We start from the raw sequence: 25,422 nt of genomic DNA, 5'->3' as shown, positions 1-25,422 counted from the left end.
AGAACAAATCCGTTTGTATTATCTTTAATATAGCCAAGACGGATCCGTCTTGAACACCATTAAAAGTCAATGGAGGACGGATCCATTTTCTATTGTGCGAGATTGTGTCAGTTTGGCTCAGTTTCATCAGATGGACACAAACACAGAAATATAGTGGCAAATCTGGGGGAGCTGCTCAACCCCTAACACTGTAGCGTGTTTTTCATTGGGGGAGCAGCCCCACCGCATGTGGACCACAGCAAACGACTATCCCCAGCAAAAAAATGCATACGGTGGAGGATGTCGGCGCGGTCCACATGCACCACAAAGGCATCCTACACAAAACGGAGCATTGTGCGGATGAAAATATAATCATATAAATCACTGAAAAAATGCACCAAACGGATATGCCACTGACTATACTGGCTTGTCATAAATGCAGATATTAAAAGCTGAGACTTTTGCCAATATATTCCTGTCAGGAAAATATCGGAGCCCATCATGCACCACGTCACGGTCACTCAGCATGGCAAGGGGTCCTACCACAGCTACCTATGGTGTGAACAAGGTCTGAAGGTGATGTAATCCAGCTCACAGCCAAGCTTCCACACAACCGCCTAGCAGGACAACTAGTGCAATGTGAACAAAGCCAGACTGTAAGCCACACCCATATCAGACCATGTGATGGAGGTTACCAGGTGCAAAGGAGTGTTTAAATGCCAGGTAAAGGCACATACACTACATATAAAACAAGACACAAACACAGAAATATAGTGGCAAAAGTTTCATCAGATGGACCCAAAACACTGCAAGCAGCGTTTAGGTGTCCTCCTCCAAAGTGGAATGGAGACTAAACTGATGCAAATTGATGCATTCTGAGCGGAATATTTTCCATTCAGAATGCATTAGTATGCAAACTTATCCGTTTTGGACCGCTTGTGAGAGCTCTGAACGGATCTCACAAACGAAAAGCCAAAATGCGAATGTGAAAGTAGACTTACTCTAAAGTTATTAGCCTACCATTGCACCATGTGGCAAATCTGTATTCAGTTGCTGTAGGTTAGGCCCTGCTTTGGGGCTTTGCAATGTAGGACGCACAAGCATCATTGGAAAGAACAAGGGGGTTGGTTAGTATCACATGTCCTGTTGATGTCAGGGACAGCAGTCACATGACAAACCAGGAAGTAGGATTCAAACATGGGGGATAAGAAACAATTGCAAGTGAGGAAAATTAAAAAATAAAATCCAAGGAGGAATGGAAGCTAGAGTAACTGATGAAAATGCACTTTAGAGTGAAAAGTAACCACTGTATGGGTAAGTAAAAATATATGTGTATAATTAAAGGGGTTGTGCAGGCCATACATATTGATGACCTATCGTCAGGATAGGTCATCAATATGTGATCGGTGTGGTTCCAATGCCTGGCACCCCCGTTTGGAGAGGATGTAGCGCTCCATGTGAGCACTGCTTCCTGTTCGTTACACTACCTGTCTTTTCAGACGTTTGTACGGGCAGGAGCACATATTGCTGATCCTGCCTGTGCCCCCCAGATGGGGCTATGCCAGGATTAGCTGAGCGGAGCAGGATCCTGCTTCTGCCTGCTTCATTTAGCTGAGCTAACATGCAGGACTCTTAGCTTAGTGGAGCAGGCAGAAGCAGGAGTCCGCTCCGCTCAGCTAATCCTGGCATAGTACAGCTGTGTACTCCGTACACAGCTGAGCAGTCAGCAGTGTACAGAATTGTCAATTTTAAGCGTACAGGGAATGGTACGCTTTAGTGTATGAAATATACAAAATGCCTTAATAATGTATATTAGAAAAAGTGTTACTATGGCATTAGGAACATCTTATTAAAATTTTATTCAAAAGTTTAGTTACTCTTTAACTATAATGCAATGTCATACTTGTTACATGACATTACATTATTACTGCGTACCACCAAAGGGAAAATATAGCTTTGGTGGTAGATGATAGTCAAAGTGACCATCTACAAGGTATACATTTTACTAGGAAATAGGGGAGGCAAAAACAGCCCTGTGAACTGTGTAATATGCAGCTCTCTTCTGATTATAAAGTACATAGCTGATATCTGTTGATGAAAATAACATTAGACTATAGATTCACTTACAATGCATTTGAACAACTATATGATGATGAAAAGGATGAAAGCTTGGAATGGTTACCTTGCTTGCTGCTCCAGGCGTACAGCTCTCTAATACCTAGCTCATTCAGTGACCGAGACATGTCTAGCTCTTCTTTGTTGGTTACATCTCTTAAGAGAATCACATTGTCTTGGTTAAGTTCACATTTCTCGCATACAGCTGGAAAGATGTTCCTCAAGGGCACAGCAGGATTGACTCTGACAACCGCTTTCTGCGTACCAAGGAAGTTCACAACAAGCCGTATAGTTTTCTGCAGAAGACAAAACAAAAGGCCAAACCATTGGAATCTGTCCTCAGTGCCAAGCTACCATGCAGTGTAATGGAAGGCAGAATGGGTTTCCTAGTTTCACTTGATCTCTCTCATACAGATCCAGTGACTCATCAGCATTTTGCTTTGAAAAGGGGGCGGACAAGGTGACTTGTAAAAGGATCTGACTCAACACACCAAGCTAGGTGCTCAGCAAGCATCTGAAAAGTACAATCACACCTGGATTTTTTTCATCTGCTATACATGTCAAGTTGACAAAGGGTTTAGAAAGAAGATTCACTTGAGTGGAAGTGAAGCTTGACAAGATAATGGTTTACTGATTGTGAAGAATATAATAAACCAGAAGGAAAGAGTGACAAAGCATGATCTGGAAGGCAACTCTTGATAGGCATGCAAAGAAGCACATCGGTAGCTTATGCTCATATAATACAAGGAATCTGGCACATAATAGAGAATTACCTCAGTGGCAGCCTGCCATGGACTATATGGGGCTCCCAAGGCAAGCTATGGGATGGGACAATGGTCATACATTACATTAATAGAAAAAAGAAAACATACAGTATGGCAGACAATAGGTTATAAATTCAGTCTACACCTAACACAGCTTACAATGGACTGACCTATCCAGGCAAATCCTGTCAGACTTTAGCTCATGGTTCAGTTAACTGATGGTCTATGCTTAGTATAGGTCATGAATATCAGATCGGTGGGTGTCCAACCCCTGGCATCCTCCACCGATCAGCTGTTTCAAATAGCTGCTGGTGCCAGGAACTATACAGTGGACGGAAAGCTCCATCCAGTGTGTGGTCTCCAGAACCAGCTTACTGCAGCTTAGCTCCCGTTCACATGAATGCAGTCCCCCTGACACAACTACTACACAATGGATGGAACCTTATACTTCTGGCTTTGACACAGGTGGCTGCCCAGAACAGCTGATCAGTGGTTGGCGAGTGTCAGACCACCACTGATATAATAACGATGACCTATCCCCTTTAATAGTGTTTTAATAGTGTATATGAAAAAAAGAAGCAGCCATGTTGTTAACCTCTACTTAAATACAATTCTTGTAGCACCCGGTGCTTGGAGCAGGGTTCCCACCCCTGGACATATACCATGAAGAAAATTCCAGCACTCCAATGGATAAGAATGCAAAATGAGATTTATTTGTCAAGTGGCCTCTTGTGCACAGGAAAGAAACCTGCCAGTCATCATCAAGAGATGCGGGTAGTGAGACTCTTCAGACTCCTCTCCCTTGCATCGCTGGGCTCGCTGCAGAGTTTGGCATGTCAGTAATCCAAAAGTACTGACTGCCATCCAGGAAGAGACAGACCCCCGAAAGCAGCAGGTCTGTCACCGCACTGTGGGCAGCATAGTAAAGATGGCAGGTTCCTTTAAGTTTGCCTGTTGCACAGTCATGGAAGCTGAAAGCTGCATGGCCAATTATTGCTAATGTCTGCTACTTCCTCCTATGCTGGTAAACAGTACTAACACATTATTCATTCCTTTAATCAAAGATGCACATTATATTACCTTGTCATCTCTGGAAGAGAAGAATGCTAATAATTCCATGTTCATTACACAATTTAGGGATTTGGGAAGATGAAATGGCACAATATGCTTCAAGATAACTAATACATTAGAGCAGATGGGCAATGTAAGGCTTCAGGTCTCTTAAGAAGAAATTTATATCTTACATTACATTAGCAAAAAGTCAGTATCAAAAGATCCAATGTGAATAAATTGCATAATGAAATGTTCTGCAACTTTCTTTGTGTTTCAATACCTTGATTTTCTGAAGAAATAATGGAAACGCTCTTACGAGCATCCAGAGGTTGAAGACACAGGTATACAGCTCTAGAGTTTATTCACACAGCGTAAGAAACCGGAGAAGCACAATATGGATCTTTTTTCTTCTTTTTTACAATTTCCATTTCGGTTCTGCCATTGTGTTTTGGGTTGCTTGTCTTTCAACTATATTTGTTCCCTTATTTTTTTAAAAAAAGGTTAATGATATTTTTGCCATCTTTTTGTGGAATCAAATGCAATCACTGGGAGCAGGCAGTTCCGAGAACAGCCGCTGGGGGCCTTCATCGGGCTGTTCTCGGAACTGCATTTGATTTCAGACCGGCTCCCGGCACAGGCACAGGTAAGGGCTTACCTGTGCATCTCCGGACGGGTGAGTCTACCTTACTAAAGATGGCAGCCCGCATATGTTCGCTGGTGAACATTGCGAACTGACCAGCACTGTCTGTAATACCTAGTTTTTTTCAGAAAAATTCCACAAAGTTTTAAATAGTATTTTTGCAGTCACATGTTACTTTAAAGTGTAACTGGAAATATAACATGCACTACAACCAAAAAAAAAACTTATAGGTTTCCATACTTTTTTTCTTGCTACGCTATTCTGCCCTGCAAAAAAAATTACAGAAACATAAACAGTGACAGAAACATAGAAACATAGAATGTGTCGGCAGATAAGAACCATTTGGCCCATCTAGTCTGCCCAATATACTGAATACTATGGATAGCCCCCGGCCCTATCTTATATGAAGGATGGCCTTATGCCTATCCCATGCATGCTTAAACCCCTTCACTGTATTTGCAGCTACCACTTCTGCAGGAAGGCTATTCCATGCATCCACTACTCTCTCAGTAAAGTAATACTTCCTTATATTACTTTTAAACCTTTGCCCCTCTAATTTAAAACTGTGTCCTCTTGTGGTAGTTTTTCTTCTTTTAAATATGCTCTCTTCCTTTACCGAGTTGATTCCCTTTATGTATTTAAAAGTTTCTATCATATCCCCTCTGTCTCTTCTTTCTTCCAAGCTATACATATTAAGGTCCTTTAACCTTTCCTGGTAAGTTTTATCCTGCAATCCATGTACTAGTTTAGTAGCTCTTCTCTGAACTCTCTCTAGAGTATCTATATCCTTCTGGAGATATGGCCTCCAGTACTGCGCACAATACTCCAAGTGAGGTCTCACCAGTGTTCTGTACAGCGGCATAAGCACTTCACTCTTTCTACTGCTTATACCTCTCCCTATACATCCAAGCATTCTGCTGGCATTTCGTGCTGCTCTATTACATTGTCTTCCCACCTTTAAGTCTTCTGAAATAATTACTCCTAAATCCCTTTCCTCAGATACTGAGGTCAGGACTGTGTCAAATATTCTATATTCTGCCCTTGGGTTTTTACGCCCCAGGTGCATTATCTTGCACTTATCCACATTAAATTTCAGTTGCCAGAGTTCTGACCATTCTTCTAGTTTTCCTAAATCCTTTTCCATTTGGCGTTTCCCTCCAGGAACATCAACCCTGTTACCTATCTTTGTGTCATCAGCAAAAAGACAAACCTTACCAGCGAGGCCTTTTGCAATATCACTTATGAAGATATTAAACAAAATCGGTCCCAGTACAGATCCCTGTGGAACCCCACTGGTAACATGACCTTGTTTTGAATGTTCTCCATTGACTACCACCCTCTGTTGTCTGTCACTCAGCCACTGCCTAATCCACTCAACAATATGGGAGTCCATGCTCAATGACTGCAGTTTATTGATAAGTCTTCTATGTGGGACAGTGTCAAAAGCCTTACTAAAATCTAGATATGCGATGTCTACTGCACCTCCACCGTCTATTATTTTATTCACCCAGTCAAAAAAATCTATAAGATTTGTTTGACATGATCTCCCTGAAGTAAACCCATGTTGTTTTTCATCTTGCAATCCATGGGATTTTAGATGTTCCACAATCCTATCCTTTAATAGGGTTTCCATTAATTTGCCTACTATTGATGTCAGACTCACTGGTCTATAGTTGCTCGATTCCTCCCTACTACCTTTCTTGTGAATGGGCACGACATTAGCCAATTTCCAATCTTCCGGGACGACTCCTGTTACTAATGATTGGTTAAATAAATCTGTTAACGGTTTTGCCAGCTCACCACTAAGCTCTTTTAATAATTTTGGGTGTATCTCATCAGGTCCCTGTGACTTATTTGTCTTCACCTTAGACAGCAAACTTAGAACATCTTCCTCTGTAAAGATACATGCATCAAACGATTTATTAGTCATTCTTTCTAGTGGAGGTCCTTCTCCTTTTTCTTTTGTAAAAACTGAACAGAAGTATTCATTAAGGCAGTCGGCTAGCCCTTTATTCTCTTCTACATACCTTCCGTCCTTTGTTTTTAATTTAGTTATTCCTTGTTTTAATTTCCTTTTTCATTTATATATCTGAAGAATGTCTTATCCCCTTTTTTCATAGACTGAGCTAGTTTTTCTTCTGCCTGCGCTTTAGAAGTTCTTATAACTTGCTTGGCCTCTCTCTGCCTAATCTTGTAGATTTCCTTATCTTCATTGCTCTGGGTTTTTTTATAATTACAAAATGCTAGCTTTTTATTTTTAATGATTTGGGCCACTTCTGCTGAGTACCACAGTGGTCTCCTCCTTTTTTTGTTTTTACTGACAAGTCTAATGCAATTTTCTGTTGCCTTCAATAATCCACCTTTTAAGTAGTCCCATTTCTCCTGGACTCCATGTAATCCGTTCCAGTCTGATAAGGACTCATTTATGACTAATTTCATTTTTGAAAAGTCTGTTTTTCTAAAATCTAAAACTTTTGTTTTAGTGTGGTGGGACTCTTTAACAGTTCTTATATTAAACCACACTGACTGGTGATCACTAGATCCCAAGGTTTCGCCTACAATGACATCATATACCGAATCCCCGTTTGTGAATACCAAATCCAAAATGGCCTCCCTCCGGGTTGGCTCCTCAACCACTTGTTGTAGAGATAACCCCAGTAGGGAATTTAGAATATCTGTACTCCTGGTAGAACTTGCTATTTTGGTTTTCCAGTTTATATCTGGAAGATTGAAATCTCCCATAATGATAACTTCTCCTTTCATTGTCATTTTAGCTATTCCTTCAACTAGTAGATCATCTAGTTCTTTAACTTGACCAGGTGGTCTATATATCACACCTACACGAGTTACTGCATGGTTTGCAAACTGCAACGTAACCCAAACTGACTCTATGTTGGCCTCACCAACTTGTATTAGGTTAGATTTAATGCTATCTTTCACATACAGGGCCACTCCTCCTCCTTTCTTGCCTTCTCTGTCTCTTCTGTATAAAGAGTACCCTGGTATGGTTATGTCCCAGTCATTTCTTTCATTAAACCATGTCTCCGTAACAGCCACTAAATCTACATTCTCAGATGCCATTATTGACCCAAGTTCATTGATTTTTTTTACCTAAACTGCGAGCATTTGTAGACAGGACTCTGAGCTTATCATTTCTTAACCTCTGTGCTTCTGACCTGTTCTGGCATTGTTTCGGGGGGCAATTGGACTCTTTTATTTTCACTCTTTTGCCCCCCCTTCCTAGTTTAAATACTCTTCCGCAAATTCTTGGAGTTGTTCACTAAGTACATTTGTTCCTTTGAGAGAAAGATGCAAACCATCTTTTTTGTACAGTTCCTTTCTATTCCAAGTAGAGCTATCATGAGAAACAAAGCCAAATCCTTGCTCTTGACACCATTTACCAAGCCATATGTTGAACTCCTTTATGGGCCTCTGCCTATCATTCTGAACATTATGCACAGGCAGAACTTCAGAAAATGAAATGCTGGATGCAAAATCCTGTACGTCATTACCAAGTGTGATAAAAGTTTTTTTCACCTCTGACACTTCATTGCAAGCCAGGTCATTTGTCCCTAGATGGACAAGAACATCCACGTCCCCTTCCTGCTTTGCTTGCTTAACAATATTATGACAGAGTCAAAATTATGCACTTCTGAGCTTTGCTTGCCCAGTTATAGTCTATAGGTACATCAAGCCATATATTTATATACACTGTTTTCTGTTTACAGATGTATCCACTTGACGTACAGCAAAAATGATATGTGATCAGCCCCTAAAACTGTCTGAACTGCACCACATTTATCACAGTGGCTCAGGCTGGATGGTAAATGTGGTGCACGGCTAGATACTTTTGTCTACTTGTATAACAATTACTGGTTGGCTTAGTTTATGGCAGAATTTAACAACACAATTGTGGAGTACCGATGTAGTAGAGTTAAGGCTACTTTCACACTGGCGTTTTGGCTTTCCGTTTGTGAGATCCGTTCAGGGCTCACAAGCGGTCCAAAAAACGGATCAGTTTTGCCCTAATGCATTCTGTATGGAAAATGATCCGCTCAGAATGCATCAGTTTGCCTCCGTTCAGTCACCATTCCGCTTTGTTTCCGTCTGACGAAACTGAGAGAAACGGATCCGTCCTGACACACAATGTAAGTCAATAGGGACGGATCCGTTTTCACTGACACAATATGGCACAATAGAAAACGGATCCGTCCCCCATTGACTTTCAATGCTGTTCAAGACGGAACCGTTTTGGCAATGTTAAAGATAATACAAACGGATCCGTTCTGAATGGATGCATGCGGTTGTATTATCGGTGCGGATCCGTCTGTGCAGATCCATGACGGATCCGCACCAAACGGCAGTCTGAAAGTAGCCTAAGGCTACATGCACACAACCGTATGTGTTTTGCGGTCCGCAAATTGCGGATCCGCAAAAAAAAACGGATGACTTTCCATATGGCATCCGTTTTTTTTTTTTTTGCGGATCCGTTTTTTTGGCGGATCCATTGTAATAATGCCTATCCTTGTCCGCAAACTAGAAAAAAATAGGACATGCACTATTTTTTTTGCGGAGCAACGGAACGGACATACTGATGCGGACATTTAAATGAATGGGTCCGCATCCTATCCGCAAAAAAAAACGGATCGGACACAAAATACGGTCGTGTGCATGAGGCCTAACACTCATGCTTTCTGAGATTTCTGAGATGCGTTATCTAAACTAAGCAAATATCTTCAATTGCTTTTCAATAGCTTTTGTTTTAAGATAACACAATGATTTAATAAATTTGAGTTAAGAGTTTGAGTGCTAAACTTGCTACATCTGTAATTTGGCACATCTTAGGCTACTTTCATACTGCCGTTTCTGGGTCCGCCTGTGAGATCCGTTTCAAGGCTCTCACAAGCGGCCCAAAACGGATCAGTTCAACCCCAATGCATTCTGAAAGGATAAGGATCCGTTCAGAATGCATCAGCTTGCCTCCGTTCAGCCTCCATTCCGCTCTGGAGGCGGACACCAAAACGCTGCTTGCAGCGTTCTGATATCCGTCTGACGAAACTGAGCCAAACGGATCCGTCCTGACTTACAATGTAAGTCAATGGGGACGGATCCGTTTTTACTGACACAATATGGTGCAATTGAAAACGGATCCGCCTCCCATTGACTTTCAATGTAAGTCAAAACGGATTTTTATATATATTTTTTTTTCATGGTAATGCTAACGGATCCGTTCTGAACGGATACAAGCGTTTGCATTATAGGTGCGGATCCGTCTGTGCAGATACCAGACAGATCCGCACCTAAATGCAGGTGTGAAAGTAGCCTTAGACCACACCACTTTTCACTGAAGCCTTGACCCATTTCCACAAAGATATGCCCCCTTTTTGGACTAGGTGCAGATCTTTTTTCCAAACCTAGATGTGCCAAATAACTCCAGATTTTGGTGCAATTTATGACATCATTTAGGCGCATTCATATTAGCAAAATTGCGCCAATGCAGTTTTGTTTGCGGTATTTTTGTGTCTTTTTGGATCAGTGGTGTTTTTTTATGGTGTTGGAGATTTTCCTTCTGTATAGCACTTGAAAAATACCAGGAAAAACACATACAAAATTGCAGTTTTATGCTTTTTAAAACACAAAAAATTAAAAACGGATCCGTGAAAAACGGACCGCAAAAAAATATAAAAGCCATACGTTCATGTGAACTAGGCCAAGAGATGCTCTTTTCGATTGTGGTTTTAATGAGTTAATGATGTAAATGTTTAAGTACGTCTTCAGTTGGAAATGATCCAGCATTTTGCTTTAAAACTCTGCTTCCTTTTTTCAACAAACTAGAGAAACTTGGTACATAGCATTGTGCGTGTGTATCAGTTAGGCCTCATGCACACGACCGTTGTGTGCACCATAGCCGTTGTGCCGTTTTCAGTTTTTTTTCGCTGACCCATTGGAAAAATCGGAAAATGCACCGTTTTGAGGCCGCATCCGTGATCCGTGTTTCCTGTCCGTCCAAAAAATAGGACCTGTTCTATTTTTTTGACGGACAACGGATCACGGACCCATTCAAGTCAATGGGTCTGTGAAAGAACACGGATGCACACAAGATTGGCATCCGCGTCCGTGATCCGTAGGTTACTTTCATACAGACGGATCCGAAGATCCGTCTGCATAAAAGCTTTTTCAGAACTGAGTTTTCACTTCGTGAAAACTCAGAACCGACAGTATATTCTAACACAGAGGCGTTCCCATAGTGATGGGGACGCTTCTAGTTAGAATATACTGCGAACTGTGTACATGACTGCCCCCTGCTGCCTGGCAGCACCCGATCTCTTACAGGGGGCTGTGATCCGCACAATTAACCCCTCAGGTGCTGCAAGAGATCAGGGGCTGCCAGGCAGGAGGGGGCAGACCCGCCTCCCTACCCAGTTTTAATTTCATTGGTGGCCAGTGCGGCCCCCCCTCCCTCTATTGTATTATCATTGGTGGCCAGTGTGCGCCCCCCCGGCCCCCCCTCTATTGTTTTAATATCATTGGTGGCCAGTGTGCGCCCCCCTCCCCCTGACCCCCCCTCTATTGTTTTAATATCATTGGTGGCCAGTGTGCAGCCTCCCCTCTCCCCCCACCCCATTGGGGGGGATCATTGGTGGCAGCGGAGAGTTCCGATCGGAGTCCCAGTTTAATTGCTGGGGCTCCGATCGGTAACCATGGCATACTTACCTGCTGCGCTGTCTGTGATCGGCCGGGAGCTCCTCCTACTGGTAAGTGACAGATCATTAAGCAATGCGCCGCACAGACCTGTCACTTACCAGTAGGAGGAGCTCCCGGCCGGTCACAGACAGCGCAGCAGGTAAATATGATGCTTCTAATATTGCTAAGTAACCATGGCAACCAGGACTACAGTAGTGTCCTGGTTGCCATGGTTACCGATCGGAGCCCCAGCGATTAAACTGGGACTTCGATCGGAACTCTCCGCTGCCACCAATGATCGGGAATGGGGGGGAGAGGGGAGGCCGCACACTGGCCACCAATGATATTAAAACAATAGAGGGGGGGCCGGGGGGGGCACACTGGCCACCAATGATATTAAAACAATAGAGGGGGCGGGGTGGGCGCACACTGGCCACCAATGATAATACAATAGAGGGAGGGAGGCCGCACACTGGCCACCAATGATAATACAATAGAGGGAGGGAGGGGGGCCGGGGGGGCCGCACACTGGCCACCAATGATATTCAAACTGGGGAGGGAGGGGGGTCTGCCACCTGCTGCCTGGCAGCCCCTGATCTCTTACAGGGGGCTATGATAAGCACAATTAACCCCTTCAGGTGCAGCACCTGAGTGGTTAATTGTGCTGATCACAGCCCCCTGTAAGAGATCTGGTGCTGCCAGGCAGCAGGGGGCAGTCATGTACACAGTTCATAGGATATTCTAACTTGAAGCATCCCCATCACTATGGGAACGCCTCTGTGTTAGAATATACTGTCGGATATGAGTTTCACAATCTAATTAAAATCCGATGGTATATTCTAACATAGAGGCGTTCCCATGGTGATGGGGACGCTTCAAGTTAAAATATACCATCGGATTGGAGAAAACTCCGATCCTATGGTATATTAACTCCTGACTTTACATTGAAAGTCAATGGGGGACGGATCCGTTTGCAATTGCACCATATTGTGTCAACGTCAAACGGATCCGTCCCCATTGACTTGCATTGTAAGTCAGGACGGATCCGTTTGGCTCCGCACGGCCAGGCGGACACCAAAATAACTTTTTTTTCATGTCCGTGGATCCTCCAAAAATCGAGGAAGACCCACGGACGAAAAAACGGTCACGGATCACGGACCAACAGAACCCCGTTTTGCGGACCGTGAAAAAATACTGTCGTGTGCATGAGGCCTTATTCTCAGTGAGTGCACACACATTTTCTAATTGGGAATCCACTGCTCATCCAGCATTGGGGTCTTTGCCCTCACAGGGCCAAGGCTGCGATTTTCACTGAACGCACAAGTGATGCGTGAAAAACAACGCTCATGTACACAGACGCATTGAAATGAATGGGTCCGGATTCAGTGCAGGGGCGCAATGCGTTCGCATCACGCATTGCACCCGCGCGGAAAACTCGCTCGTCTGAAAGGGGCCTTAAATGTGCCCCTTTTTTAAATAAAACAGGCAAGCAGTCCAAGCTAAATAGGCTTAAAATATATTACAAAGCTGCAGAATTTTTTTAGCACACAAGTTTTATTTGCATAAAATTCAAAATGCCTTTAATAAAAGTCTAAGGCTACGTCTACACGACGACAATAACATTTTGTTGCACTAATGTCGCGCGACAATTTTTATATGGTGACATCTATGGTGTCGCACTGCAACATGCAACATCTCGAATGGATTTTCTGCGACTGTTGCGTCGCAGTCGCAGCATGTTGCAGTGCGACACCATAGACTGCAATTATAAAAATTGGCGCGCGACATTAGTGCAACAAAATGTCGCGTGACCAATGTTGTCGTGTAGACGTAACCTAAGGGTCCTTTTACGTTGGCGAATGCTGTGACAGTAACAAGTGGCATTCGACAATATTTGTTCAAAAGTTGATCAGTGTTCCTTTGAAGTGCTTTTCACAGGGCCCAATACAAGGTGGAAGGTGGCTCAGTGGTTAGCAGTGGTGCCTTGCAGTGCCAGGGTCCTAGGTTCGCATGGAGTTTGTATGTTCTCCCTGTGTTTGCGTGGATTTCCTCAGGGTACTCCGGTTTCCCCCAACACTCCAAAGACATACTGATAGGGAACTTAGATTGTGAGCCCCATTAAGGACAGTTGGATGCTAATGTCTGTAAAGTGCTGCGGAATATAGCAGCGCTATATAAATGCATAAAATAAATAAGGGGAATGAACAATCATTATTACAACTGTTCATCCCCAATTCACTTTGCATATTTTATTTGCAACACATGCCTTGGTTACTCAGGGTGATGTGCTCAGAATTATTTCAGGTGCCACAGGCTAGATGTTAACAACCAAGAAATGAGAATTTTGATAGTTTGTTGGGTGATCGGCAGCAGATTTAAATGGTTATGGGGAATGCTCATTCATGTTTGCAATAATTGGCCTGATCCTTGGCCCTTGTAAAATTACCCTTAGAATTTTTGAGGTTTAGGAGAAATATAGGTATATTGTAAGATGGAATATCACCTATAATTCTCATTACCAATCTTAGTAGCAGAAGAGTGAAATACTAAGCTTTTGAATTGAGATGTCTTAAAGGGGTTATGCAAGGGTTTTATATTGATGACCTATCCTCAAAATCAATATCTGACTGGCAGGGGTCAGACACTCGTCACCCCCACAGATCAGCTTTTTGAAGAAGGCGGCACTCCATGACGGGTGTCAGACCCCACCAATCAGATATTGATGACCTATCCTCAGGATAGGTCATCAATATAAAACCCCTGTACAAACCCCTTTAACATATACAGTTATTGAAAAAAATTTAAATGTTTTCTTTAACTAACCTCAGGAATCTTCGGAGGTGGCTTTCGTACTTTTACCTCTGGAACTTTCTCCTTCAGAAAAATAGTTTCTACATCTAAAGTTCCAATGAGGGTATTTGGCCTTAAAGTGAAGGGTTGCTGTGACATTCCGGAGCGCACCTCAAGAGTATGTTGAGCAGGATTCAAGTGATGTTGGCTGCACAGGTCCACCAATAAGTCCATCACTGCTTTACTAGAAAAATATAAAAAAGGTTTTTTAGCTATTTTACAGTAAAAATATAATTACATTTTAATGGGGTTTTTCGGGAGATTGACATTGATGACCTATCCTCAAAATACTGAAAGTCTTCAATATCTGATCTGCAGGACCACCACTGATCAGCTGTTTGAAGAGGTAATGGTGCTCTAGTGAGCATACCAAGCATATCACCGTACATAGCATAGTGACTGTACTTAATATTGCAGCCCAAGTCCATATATGTGAATGGGATTGAACTGTGCCTAGGCAATGAGACCAATGAATGTGAAGTCAATGGCCTAAAAAGAGGCTGCAGCGCTCACACAGCACCGCAGTCTTTTCAAACAGCTGATTGGCGGGGGTGCCAGGCGGACTCCCACTGAAGGGATATTGATGACCTATCCTTAGGACAAATCATTAATATTATACTCTGGGAAAACCCCTTGAAAAAACAGGTTTGTGTTTGAATCTCATTGACTCATAATGGATCCAACAATGTTCTGTTTTCATGGCAACATAGCACTGCACAGTATTGTTGCCATTAAGGCCTCCTGCACACGACAGTTTTTTTCCCCCGTTTACTGGCCGTTTTTTGCGTTCCGGATACGGTCCGTATACGGAACCATTCATTTCAATGGTTCCGCAAAAAAAACGGAATGTACTCCGTATGCATTCCATTTCCGTATTTCCGTTCCGTTTAAAGATAGAACATGTCCTATTATTGCCCGCAAATCACGTTCTGTGGCTCCATTCAAGTCAATGGGTCCGCAAAAAAACGGAACACATACGGAAATGCATCCGTATGTCTTCCGTTTCCGTTCCGTTTTTTGCGGAACCATCTATTGAAAATGTTATGCCCAGCCTAATTTTATCTATGTAATTACTGTATACTGTATATGTCATATGGAAAAACGGAATGGAAAAACGGAACAGAAAAGGAAACACAACGGAAACAAAAAACGGTACAACGGCTCAGTGAAAAACGGACCGCAAAACACTGAAAAAGCCATACGGTCGTGTGCAGGAGGCCTAAAAGGAATGGAAAGTCACTAGAATTGAGAAGGCCATTAGTGTGAATACAGCCTTAGACTACTTTCACACTAATGTTTTTGCTGGATCCGTCAGGGTTCAGCAAAAACGCTTCCGTTACTGATAATACAACCATCTGCATCCGTTAAGAACGGATCCGGTTGTATTATCTTTAACATGATGGATCCGTTATGAACACGATTGAAAGTCAATGGGGGACGGATCCGTTTTCTATTGTGTCAGATCGTGTCAGAGAAAACGGATCCGTCCCAATTGACTTGCATTGTGGGTCATGACGTCTTGCTCCGCATCCCATGACAGAAAGCAAACCGCAGCATGCTGTGGTTTGATCTCCGGTATGAGAACGGAACGGAATGCATTTTGGAGCATTCCGTTCTGTTCAGTTACGTTTTGTCCCCTATGACAATGAATGTGGACAAAACTGAAGCCTTTTTATTTCCGGTATTGAGCCCCTATGACGGATCACAATTCAGGAAAATATTAACGCTAGTGTGAAAGTACCCTTACTCAAACAGAAAAAAATAATCCAAATGTAATACATCAGTCCACTGATTGACACGCAGGGGGAGATTTATCAAAATGGTGTAAAGTAGAACTGTCTTTGTTGCCCATAGCAACCAATCAGATTCCGTCTTTCATTTTTCACAGCTCCTTTGGAAAATGAACGGTGGAATCGGATTGGCTGCTGTGGCCAACGAAGCCAGTACTACTTTACACCAGTTTGATAAATCTCCCCCTGAGTGTGTATAAGTGGACTGATGTATTACATTTGGATTATTTTTGGATTATTTTTCTGCACACGGCCGTTGTGGGTCCATGGCTGTATTGCGGCCCGCACACGGCGGGTCCGCAATACACGGGCACCGCCCCGTGTGCACTCTGCATCACGTATGCGGACCCATTCACTTGAATGGGTCCGCAATCACGAAGATGCGTAACAGAAGCACGGATCAGAACCCCACGGAATGCTTCCGTGTTGTTTCTGGCCGTGCCTCCGCACCGCAAAAAAATAAAACATGTTCTATTTTTTTGTGGTGCGGATGGATCACGGACCCATTCAGGTTGAATGGGTCTGGATCCGTCCCAGCAGTCGCATGAATGTTGCCCGTGCATTGGGGACCGCAAATTCCGGTCCCCAATGCATGGAACGGCACCACAACAGCCGTGTAGAAGAGGCCTTAGGGTCCAGATTGCTGTAGATCAGAAGTTTGAAGAGAGTGTTAGAAGGAGGTATATATTTATATTCACTGCCTCTTGATTTATCTATAATACTATCTGAAATCTATATGCAGAAATCATATTGCACTGTACTGTTTCCCCACTTTGATCCCTAACAGATTAGATCAAAGTAAGGCCACATGCACACTCCCGTATGTGTTTTGCGGTCCTTATAGCATCTTTTTTTTTTTTTGCGGATCCATTGAAATAATGCCTATCCTTGTTCGCAAACTAGAAAAAAATAGGACAAGCACTATTTTTTTTGCGGAGCAACGGAACGGACATACTGATGCGGACAGCACACGGTGTGCTGTCCGCGTTTTTTGCGGACCCATTGAAATGAATGGGTCCTCATCCTATCTGCAAAAAAACCGGATCAGACACAGAAACAAAATACGGTCGTGTGCATGAGGCCTAAGAAGATATTAAAGTACATAAAGTAGCCTCTTTAACATAATACAATTTTTTATAGAAAACCTAATCCAACAAATGTGGTTCAGTATACAGAAGTTGTGCTCCTGCATTACTGCGGTATTATTATTGGAATTAGGCCTCATGCACACGGCTGTTGCCCGGCCGTGGCTGTATTGCAGCCCGCATACACCCCACACCCGGGAGATGCGGTGCAGTGCGGGACGGAAGCACGGATCAGAAGCCCACAGAAGCACTACGGGGTGCTTCCGTGGTGTTTCTGTCCGTGCCTCTGCACCGCCCAATTTTTTTTTTTTTTACAGTGCGGACGGATCACGGACTTATTCAAGATGAATGGGTCTCGATCCGTCCTGGCTGCCGCACGGATGTTGCCCATGCATTGGGGACCAATTGGTCTTGTCTGTCTCTGGTTAGCTGTATGTGAGATGATGCACAGTGCTCTGAGACAGTGGGGGAAGTTATCTGCATTCTGATTGGTCTTGCTTATCTGCTAGTTCATGTAAGGAGAGCAACGGCTTATGGGAAGTGAGGGAAATACAGGATGGCCTCAAGGAAGGGCAAAGATCATCACAGGAAGTGCAGTAGAGGCCATCTTAGGAATATGCTGAAATAGAGGCACAGATAAATATGGGCCTAATACAGACATCAGAAAGGTAAAATTAACTGACAAATGCAGCTTCATGAATATCTTCCCTTCAGCGTCACATATGTTAGGAATTTCATTTATGGTAGTTAAATGGCAGTTACACTTTAACTATCGTATATTTTACATTCTTCAAAGTAGTCATACTTTGCATTGAGAAAGTTCAAGGGCGGACTGGCCATAGACCTTGCAGGGAAATTTCCCCAGTGGGCCGATGCCCAGGGGGCCACCCAAGCCCTTCTCTCTTCTGCTGACCAGGTACATAATGATCTCTCAGCGGTAATTAATGTTGTGAGAATCGACCGCACATGTCCTGCTGAACTCAACAGAATCTCACCTCCTAAGCCCCTTGCTTCATATCTTAAACAGAGACAACTGGAGGAGGACAGACTATGACAGCTGTTGATTGCCACCACAGAGGGACAGCTTTTGGGGCAATATATTGTGCTGCGCTGTGGTATAAGGTTCTGATAGGACGGTATTTTGCACTGTGGCATTGCTGACCCCGTCTACAAGTGTTGCCCCATCTTCTGTCAATTTGGACCCATCTACAACATGGGACTGCTTTTATTTTTATTTTTTTTCAGGGAAATTTAAGCCACCAGTCCACCCCTGAGAAAGTTGGACATACTCATGGTATTCTCTTAACCAACTTCATGAGGTATGGTAGCTACAAGAGACATATTTTCAATAGTCTTAACCACTTCACATCCGCCCATAGGATATAAACATCCAATGGGTGAATGTTTATCTTTGAATGGATGTTCTGGAACGTCCATTCAGAGATGGCAGCTGTACGCTAATCATGCAGCTGCCGAGCAGGGGGCCCACTGTCAGTGACAGAAGGGCAACCCAGAGAAAAGGCAGGGACAGTTCCCAGGTGTCCCTGCCTTCTAGATCGCTTTATGCGCATCCTGTCACGACACGGTGGTCATGTGGAAGCCGGGGAGAGTGCAAGAGCTGTCGAGTCATTCACAGACCATGATCAGCCCTGCACTGAGGCTGTACAGCGTTGTGTTCTGCTGTACAGCTTCTCTGGGGGCTGAATTTCCACTGTAAGGCTACATTCACACTAGCGTTCGGGGCTCCGCTTGTGAGTTCCGTTTGAAGGGGCTCACAAGCGGCCCCGAACGGATCCGTCCAGCCCTAATGCATTCTGAATGGATGCGGATCCGCTCAGAATGCATCAGTCTGGCTCCGTTTGTCCTCCGCTCCGCTCAGCAGGCGGACACCTGAACGCAGCTTGCAGCGTTCAGGTGTCCGCCTGGCCGTGCGGAGGCAAACGGATACGTCCAGACTTACACTGTAAGTCAATGGGGACGGATCCGTTTGAAGTTGACACAGTATGGCTCAATTTTCAAACGGATCCGTCTCCCATTGACTTTCAATGTAAAGTCAAAACGGAAATTTTTTTTTTTTTTGTTCATGGTAATGCAAACGGATCCGTTCTGAATGGATCTAAGCGTTTGCATTATAGGTGCGGATCCGTCTGGGCACATACCAGACCGATCCGACCTAAACGCAGGTGTGAAAGTAGCCTAACTGGGGCTACTATGTCAGCCCCAGTTACAAGGGAAATCAAGAGTGAAAAAAAAAAGAAAAAGAAGTTAAATGTCCCCCAGAGGTCTTGTATGACCTTATGGGGGATGCAAAGTGAAAAAAAAATAAAAAAAATAAAAAATAAAATAAAGTGTTTTAAAATAAATAATAAAAAAAAAGGTTTTGAAAAAAAAAAAAAATTTGGTATTGCCGCGTCCGTAACGACCGGCTCTATAAATATAATCACATGATCCACCCCATCTGAAAAACACCATGAAAAAAATGAAAACGGTGTAAAAAAATGCAAATTTTCTCACCTTACATCACAAAAAGTGCAACACCAAGTGATCAAATAGGTGTACCAATAAAACCGTCACCTCATTCCGCAAATAATGAGCCCCTACATAAGAAAATCGCTCAGAAAATAAAAAAAAACTATTGCTCTCAGAAAATGGAGACATTAAAACATAATTTTTTTGTTTCAAAAATTCTATTATTGTGTTAAAGTGAAATAAATAAAAAATAAGTATACATATTAAGTATTGCCGTATCCGTAACAACCAGCTCTTTAAAACTATCACATGACCCAACCCCTCAAGTAAAAAATATAAAAATAAAAACTGTGCAAAAAAAAGCTATTTTTTGTCACCTAACATCACATTAAGTGCAACACCAAGCGATCAAAAAGGCGAATGCCCCTCAAAATAGTACCAATCAAACCGTCACCTCATCCTGCAAAAAATGAGATCCTAACTAAGGCCTATTGCACACGACAGTATGGCTTTTTCAGTGTTTTGCGGTCCGTTTTTTACGGATCTGTTGTTTCGTTTTTTGTTTCCGTTGTGTTTCCGTTTCCTTTCCGTTTTTCCGTTCCGTTTTTCCGTATGGCATATACAGTAATTACATAGAAAAAATTGGGCTGGGCATAACATTTTCAATAGATGGTTCAGCAAAAACGGAACGGATACGGAAGACATACGGATGCATTTCCATAAGGCCTAGTTCACACGAACGTATGGCTTTTATAGTTTTTTGCGGTCCGTTTTTCGCGGATCCGTTGTTTCGTTTTTGAGTTCCGTTGTGCTTCCGTTTCCTTTCCGTTTTTCCGTTCCGTTTTTCCGTATGGCATATACAGTATACAGTAATTACATAGAAAAAATTGGGTTGGGCATAACATTTTCAATAGATGGTTCAGAAAAAACGGAACGGATACGGAAGACATACGGATGCATTTCCGTATGTGTTCCGTTTTTTTTTTGCGGACCCATTGACTTTAATGGAGCCACGGAACGTGATTTGCGGCCAAATATAGGACATGTTCTATCTTTCAACGGAACGGAAAAACGGAAATACGGAAACGGAATGCATTCAGTTTTTTTTGGCGGAACCATTGAAATGAATGGTTCCGTATACGGAACACAAAAAAACATCCCGTACACCCGCAAAAAAAACGTTCGTGTGAACTAGGCCTAAGTGTTAATTTTTTTTTGCGGACCCATTGACTTGAATGGAGCCAAGCACCGTGATTTGCGGACAAGAATAGGACATGTTCTATCTTTTCACGGTACGGAAATACTGAAACGGAATGCACACGGAGACACTTCAGTATTTTTTGCTGAACCATTGAAATGAATGGTTCAGTATATGTTCCGCATACTGAACTCAAAAAACGTCCAGTATACTGAACGCAAAATACTGTCGTGTGCATGAGCCCTAAGGCCTCTTTCACACGAGCGTGACAGATTATGTCCGAATGCGTTCAGGGTGAGTTCAGGAAAACTCGCACCACTTTGCAAACAAGTTCAGTCAGTTTTGTCTGCGAATGCATTCAGTTCTTCAGTTTTTTCCGCGTGGGTGCAATGCGTTTTGATGCCTTTTTTATGCGCGTGATAAAAAAACTGAAGGTTTACAAACAACATCTCTTAGCAACCATCAGTGAAAAACGCATTGCATCCGCACTTGCTTGCGGATGCAATGCGTTTTTCACGCAGCCCCATTTACTTCTATGGGGCCAGGGCTGCGTGAAAAGCGCAGAACATAGAACATGCTGTTTTTTTCACGCAACGCAGAACTAATGCGTGAAAAAAAACGCTCATGTACACAAACTCATTGAAATTAATGGGTCAGGATTCAGTGTGGGTGCTATGCGTTCACGTCACGCATCACACCCGCGCGGAAAACTCGCTCGTGTGAAAGGGGCCTAAGGGCTCGTTCACACGACCGTGCTAGTTTTATGCGGTCCGCAAATTGTGGATCGGCAAAACACGGATGACGCCCGTGTGCCTTCCATATTTTGCAGAACGGAACAGTAGGCCTATTATAGAAATGCCTATTATTGTCCGCAAAACGGACAATAGGACAGGATTCATAATTTTTGCGGGGTCACAGAATGGAGCAACGGATGCGGACAGCACACAGAGTGCTGTCCGCATCTTTTGCGGACCCATTGAAATGAATGGTTCCGTATACGGACCGTATACGGAACGCAGAAAACGGCCCGTATACGGAACGCAAAATACGTTCGTGTGAAAGGGCCCTAACTTTCCGGTCCAACTCATCCTACACAATCTCTAAGGTCCTTTCACACGAGCGAGTTTTCCGTGCGGGTTCAATGCGTGACGTGAACGCATAGCACCCGCACTGAATCCTGACCTATTCATTTCAATGGGTCTGTGTACATGAGCATTGTTTCTCACGTATCAGTTCTGCGTTGCGTGAAAATCGCAGCATTTTCTATATTCTGCATTTTTCAAGCAGCCCTGGTTCCATAGATGAATGGGGCTGCGTGAAAAACGCATTTCATCCGCAAGCAAGTGCGGGTGCGATGCGTTTTTCACTGATGGTTGCTATAAGATGTTGTTTGAAAACCTTCAGTTTTTTATCATGCGCATGAAAAACGCATCAAAACGCATTGCACCCGCGCGGAAAAAAACAGAACAACTGAACGCAATCGCAGACAAAACTGACTGAACTTGCTTGCAAAATGGTGCGAGTTTCCCTGAATGCATCCTGAACACATCAGGACCTAAGGCTACTTTCACACTTGCGTTGTTCTTTTCCGGCATAGAGTTCCGTCACAGGGGCTCTATACCGGAAAATAACTGATCAGGTATGTCCCCATGCATTCTGAATGGAGAGTAATCCGTTCAGTTTGCATCAGGATGTCTTCAGTTCAGTCGTTTTGACTGATCAGGCAAAAGAGAAAACCGTAGCATGCTACGGTTTTATCTCCGGCTAAAAAAACTGAAGACTTGCCTGAATGCCTGATCAGGCATTTTTTCCCATAGGAATGTATTAGTGCCGGATCCGGCATTCAGAATACCGGAATGCCGGATCCGTCCTTCCGGTATGCGCATGCGCAGACTGAAAAAAAGGTGAAAAAATAAATGCCGGATCCGTTTTTGCCGGATGCCACCGGAAAGACGGATCCGGCATTTCAATGCATTTTTTCGACTGATCAGGCATTTTTAAGACTGATCAGGATCCTGATCAGTCTTACTAATGCCATCAGTTAGCATACATTTTGCCTGATCCGGCAGGCAGTTCCGGCGACGGAACTGCTTGCCGGATCTCTCTGCCGCAAGTGTGAAAGTAGCCTAATCCGTCACGCTCGTGTGAAAAAGGCCTAAGGCTTCATTCACACAGTCAGTGTTTGCTCAGTTATTTCTATCAATGATTTTGAGCCAAAACCAGGTGCGGGTCTAACCACAGAACAGGTGCAGATCTTTCCCTTATATCTTATGTCTGTGGAGGCTTCATTTCTGGTTTTGGCGCACAATCACTGATGGAATTCACTGACCAAACAGTGATGTGTGAATGCGGCCTAAGGCCCCTTGCAGACGAGCGTGTCCGGATTAGGTCCGGATGCGTCCCGATGCATTGTGGCAGACCCGCGCGATTAGGTACACAATTGCAGTCAGTTTGCGTTTGCGAGACTGCGATTGCGTTCCGTTGTTCAGTTTTTATCGCGCGGGTGCAATGCGTTTTGCACGCGCGTGATAAAAAACTGAATGTGGTACCCAGACCCGAACTTCTTCACAGAAGTTCAGGTTTGGGTTCAAGGTTGTGTAGATTGTATTATTTTCCCTTATAACATGGTTATCAGGGAAAATAATACAAACCGGATTCCAAAAAAGTTGGGACACTAAACAAATTATGAATAAAAACTGAATGCAATGATGTGGAGATGGCAAATGTCAATATTTTATTTGTAATAGAACGTAGATGACAGATCAAACGTTTAATCCGAGTAAATGTATCATTTTAAAGGAAAAATACGTTGATTCCAATTTTCACGGTGTCAACAAATCCCTAAAAAGTTGGGACAAGTAGCAATAAGAGGCTGGAAAAAGTAAATTTGAGCATAACGAAGAGCTGGAAGACCAATTAACACTAATTAGGTCAATTGGCAACATGATTGGGTATAAAAAGAGCTTCTCAGAGTGGAGTGTCTCTCAGGAGCCAAGATGGGTAGAGGATCACCAATTCCCACAATGTTGCGCAGAAAGATAGTGGAGCAATATCAGAAAGATGTTACCCAGCGAAAAATTGCAAAGACTTTGCATCTATCATCATCAACTGTGCATAACATCATCCGAAGATTCAGAGAATCTGGAACAATCTCTGTGCGTAAGGGTCAAGGCCGTAAAACCATACTGGATGCCCGTGATCTCCGGGCCCTTAAACGACACTGCACCACAAACAGGAAAGCTACTGTAAAGGAAATCACAGAATGGGCTCAGGAATACTTCCAGAAACCATTGTCAGTGAACACAATCCACCGTGCCATCCGCCGTTGCCAGCTGAAACTCTACAGTGCAAAGAAGAAGCCATTTCTAAGCAAGATTCACAAGCTCAGGCGTTTTCACTGGGCCAGGGATCATTTAAAATTGAGTGTGGCAAAATGGAAGACTGTTCTGTGGTCAGACGAGTCACGATTCGAAGTTCTTTTTGGAAATCTGGGACGCCATGTCATCCGGACCAAAGAGGACAAGGACAACCCAAGTTGTTATCAACGCTCAGTTCAGAAGCCTGCATCTCTGATGGTATGGGGTTGCATGAGTGCGTGTGGCATGGGCAGCTTGCATGTCTGGAAAGGCACCATCAATGCAGAAAAATATATTCAGGTTCTAGAACAACATATGCTCCCATCCAGACGTCATCTCTTTCAGGGAAGACCCTGCATTTTTTAACAAGATAATGCCAGACCACATTCTGCATCAATCACAACATCATGGCTGCGTAGGAGAAGGATCCGGGTACTGAAATGGCCAGTCTGCAGTCCAGATCTTTCACCTATAGAGAACATTTGGCGCATCATAAAGAGGAAGGTGCAACAAAGAAGGCCCAAGACGATTGAACAGTTAGAGGCCTGTATTAGACAAGAATGGGAGAGCATTCCTATTTCTAAACTTGAGAAACTGGTCTCCTCGGTCCCCAGACGTCTGTTGAGTGTTGTAAGAAGAAGGGGAGATGCCACACAGTGGTGCAAATGGCCTTGTCCCAACTTTTTGGGGATTTGTTGACACCATGAAATTCTGATTCAACATATTTTTCCCTTAAAATGGTACATTTTCTCAGTTTAAACTTTTGTTCCGTGATTTATGTTCTATTCTGAATAAAATATTAGAAGTTGGCACCTCCACATCATTGCATTCAGTTTTTATTCACGATTTGTATAGTGTCCCAACTTTTTTGGAATCCGGTTTGTAGCAATCTGAATACGGAATGCATAGTACAATAGGGCTGGAGGGGTTAAAAAAATAATAATAATAATTTAACTCACCTTAATCCACTTGTTCGCTCAGCCGGCATTTCTTCTGTCTTGTTGTGTAAAGGAATAGGACCTTTGATGACGTCACGACGTTCATCACATGGTCCGTCACATGATCTTTAACCATGGTGATGGATCGTGTGACGGACTATGTGATGAACGTAGTGACGTCATCAAAGGTCCTATTCCTCACAAAAGAAGACAGAAGAGATGCCGGCTGCGCGAACAAGTGGATTAAGGTGAGTTAAATTATTATATATTTTTTTTTAACCCCTCCAGCCCTATTGTACTATGCATTCTGTATTCAGAATGCTATTATTTTCCCTAAAAACAATGTAATAAGGGAAAATATTAATGATCGGGTCCCCATCCCGATCGTCACCTAGCAACCGTGCGTGAAAATCGCACCACATCCGCACTTGCTTGCGGATGCTTGTGATTTTCACGCAACCCCATTCATTTCTATGGGGCCTGCGTTACGTGAAAAATGCA

General features: G+C 43.3%; 1 protein-coding gene across 4 annotated transcripts in view; it reads right to left on the bottom strand.

Annotated features, from left to right (window-relative positions):
- COBL (cordon-bleu WH2 repeat protein) overlaps positions 1 to 25,422 on the bottom strand; it is a 586,878-nt gene that overhangs the window by 342,417 nt on the left and 219,039 nt on the right. For all 4 annotated transcript variants that reach the window (XM_040433733.1, XM_040433731.1, XM_040433734.1 and 1 more), the window contains 2 exons: positions 14,059 to 14,269; positions 2,162 to 2,390 (listed from right to left, as the gene is read on the bottom strand). In XM_040433733.1, the coding sequence (XP_040289667.1) occupies positions 2,162 to 2,390; positions 14,059 to 14,269 (440 nt within the window). The remainder of the gene's footprint in view (positions 1 to 2,161; positions 2,391 to 14,058; positions 14,270 to 25,422) is intronic.

This window comes from Bufo bufo, chromosome 5 (assembly GCF_905171765.1).
Source record: "Bufo bufo chromosome 5, aBufBuf1.1, whole genome shotgun sequence".
In the NCBI taxonomy this organism is placed as follows: domain Eukaryota; kingdom Metazoa; phylum Chordata; class Amphibia; order Anura; family Bufonidae; genus Bufo; species Bufo bufo.
This window is presented reverse-complemented; position numbering and strand designations above follow the sequence as displayed.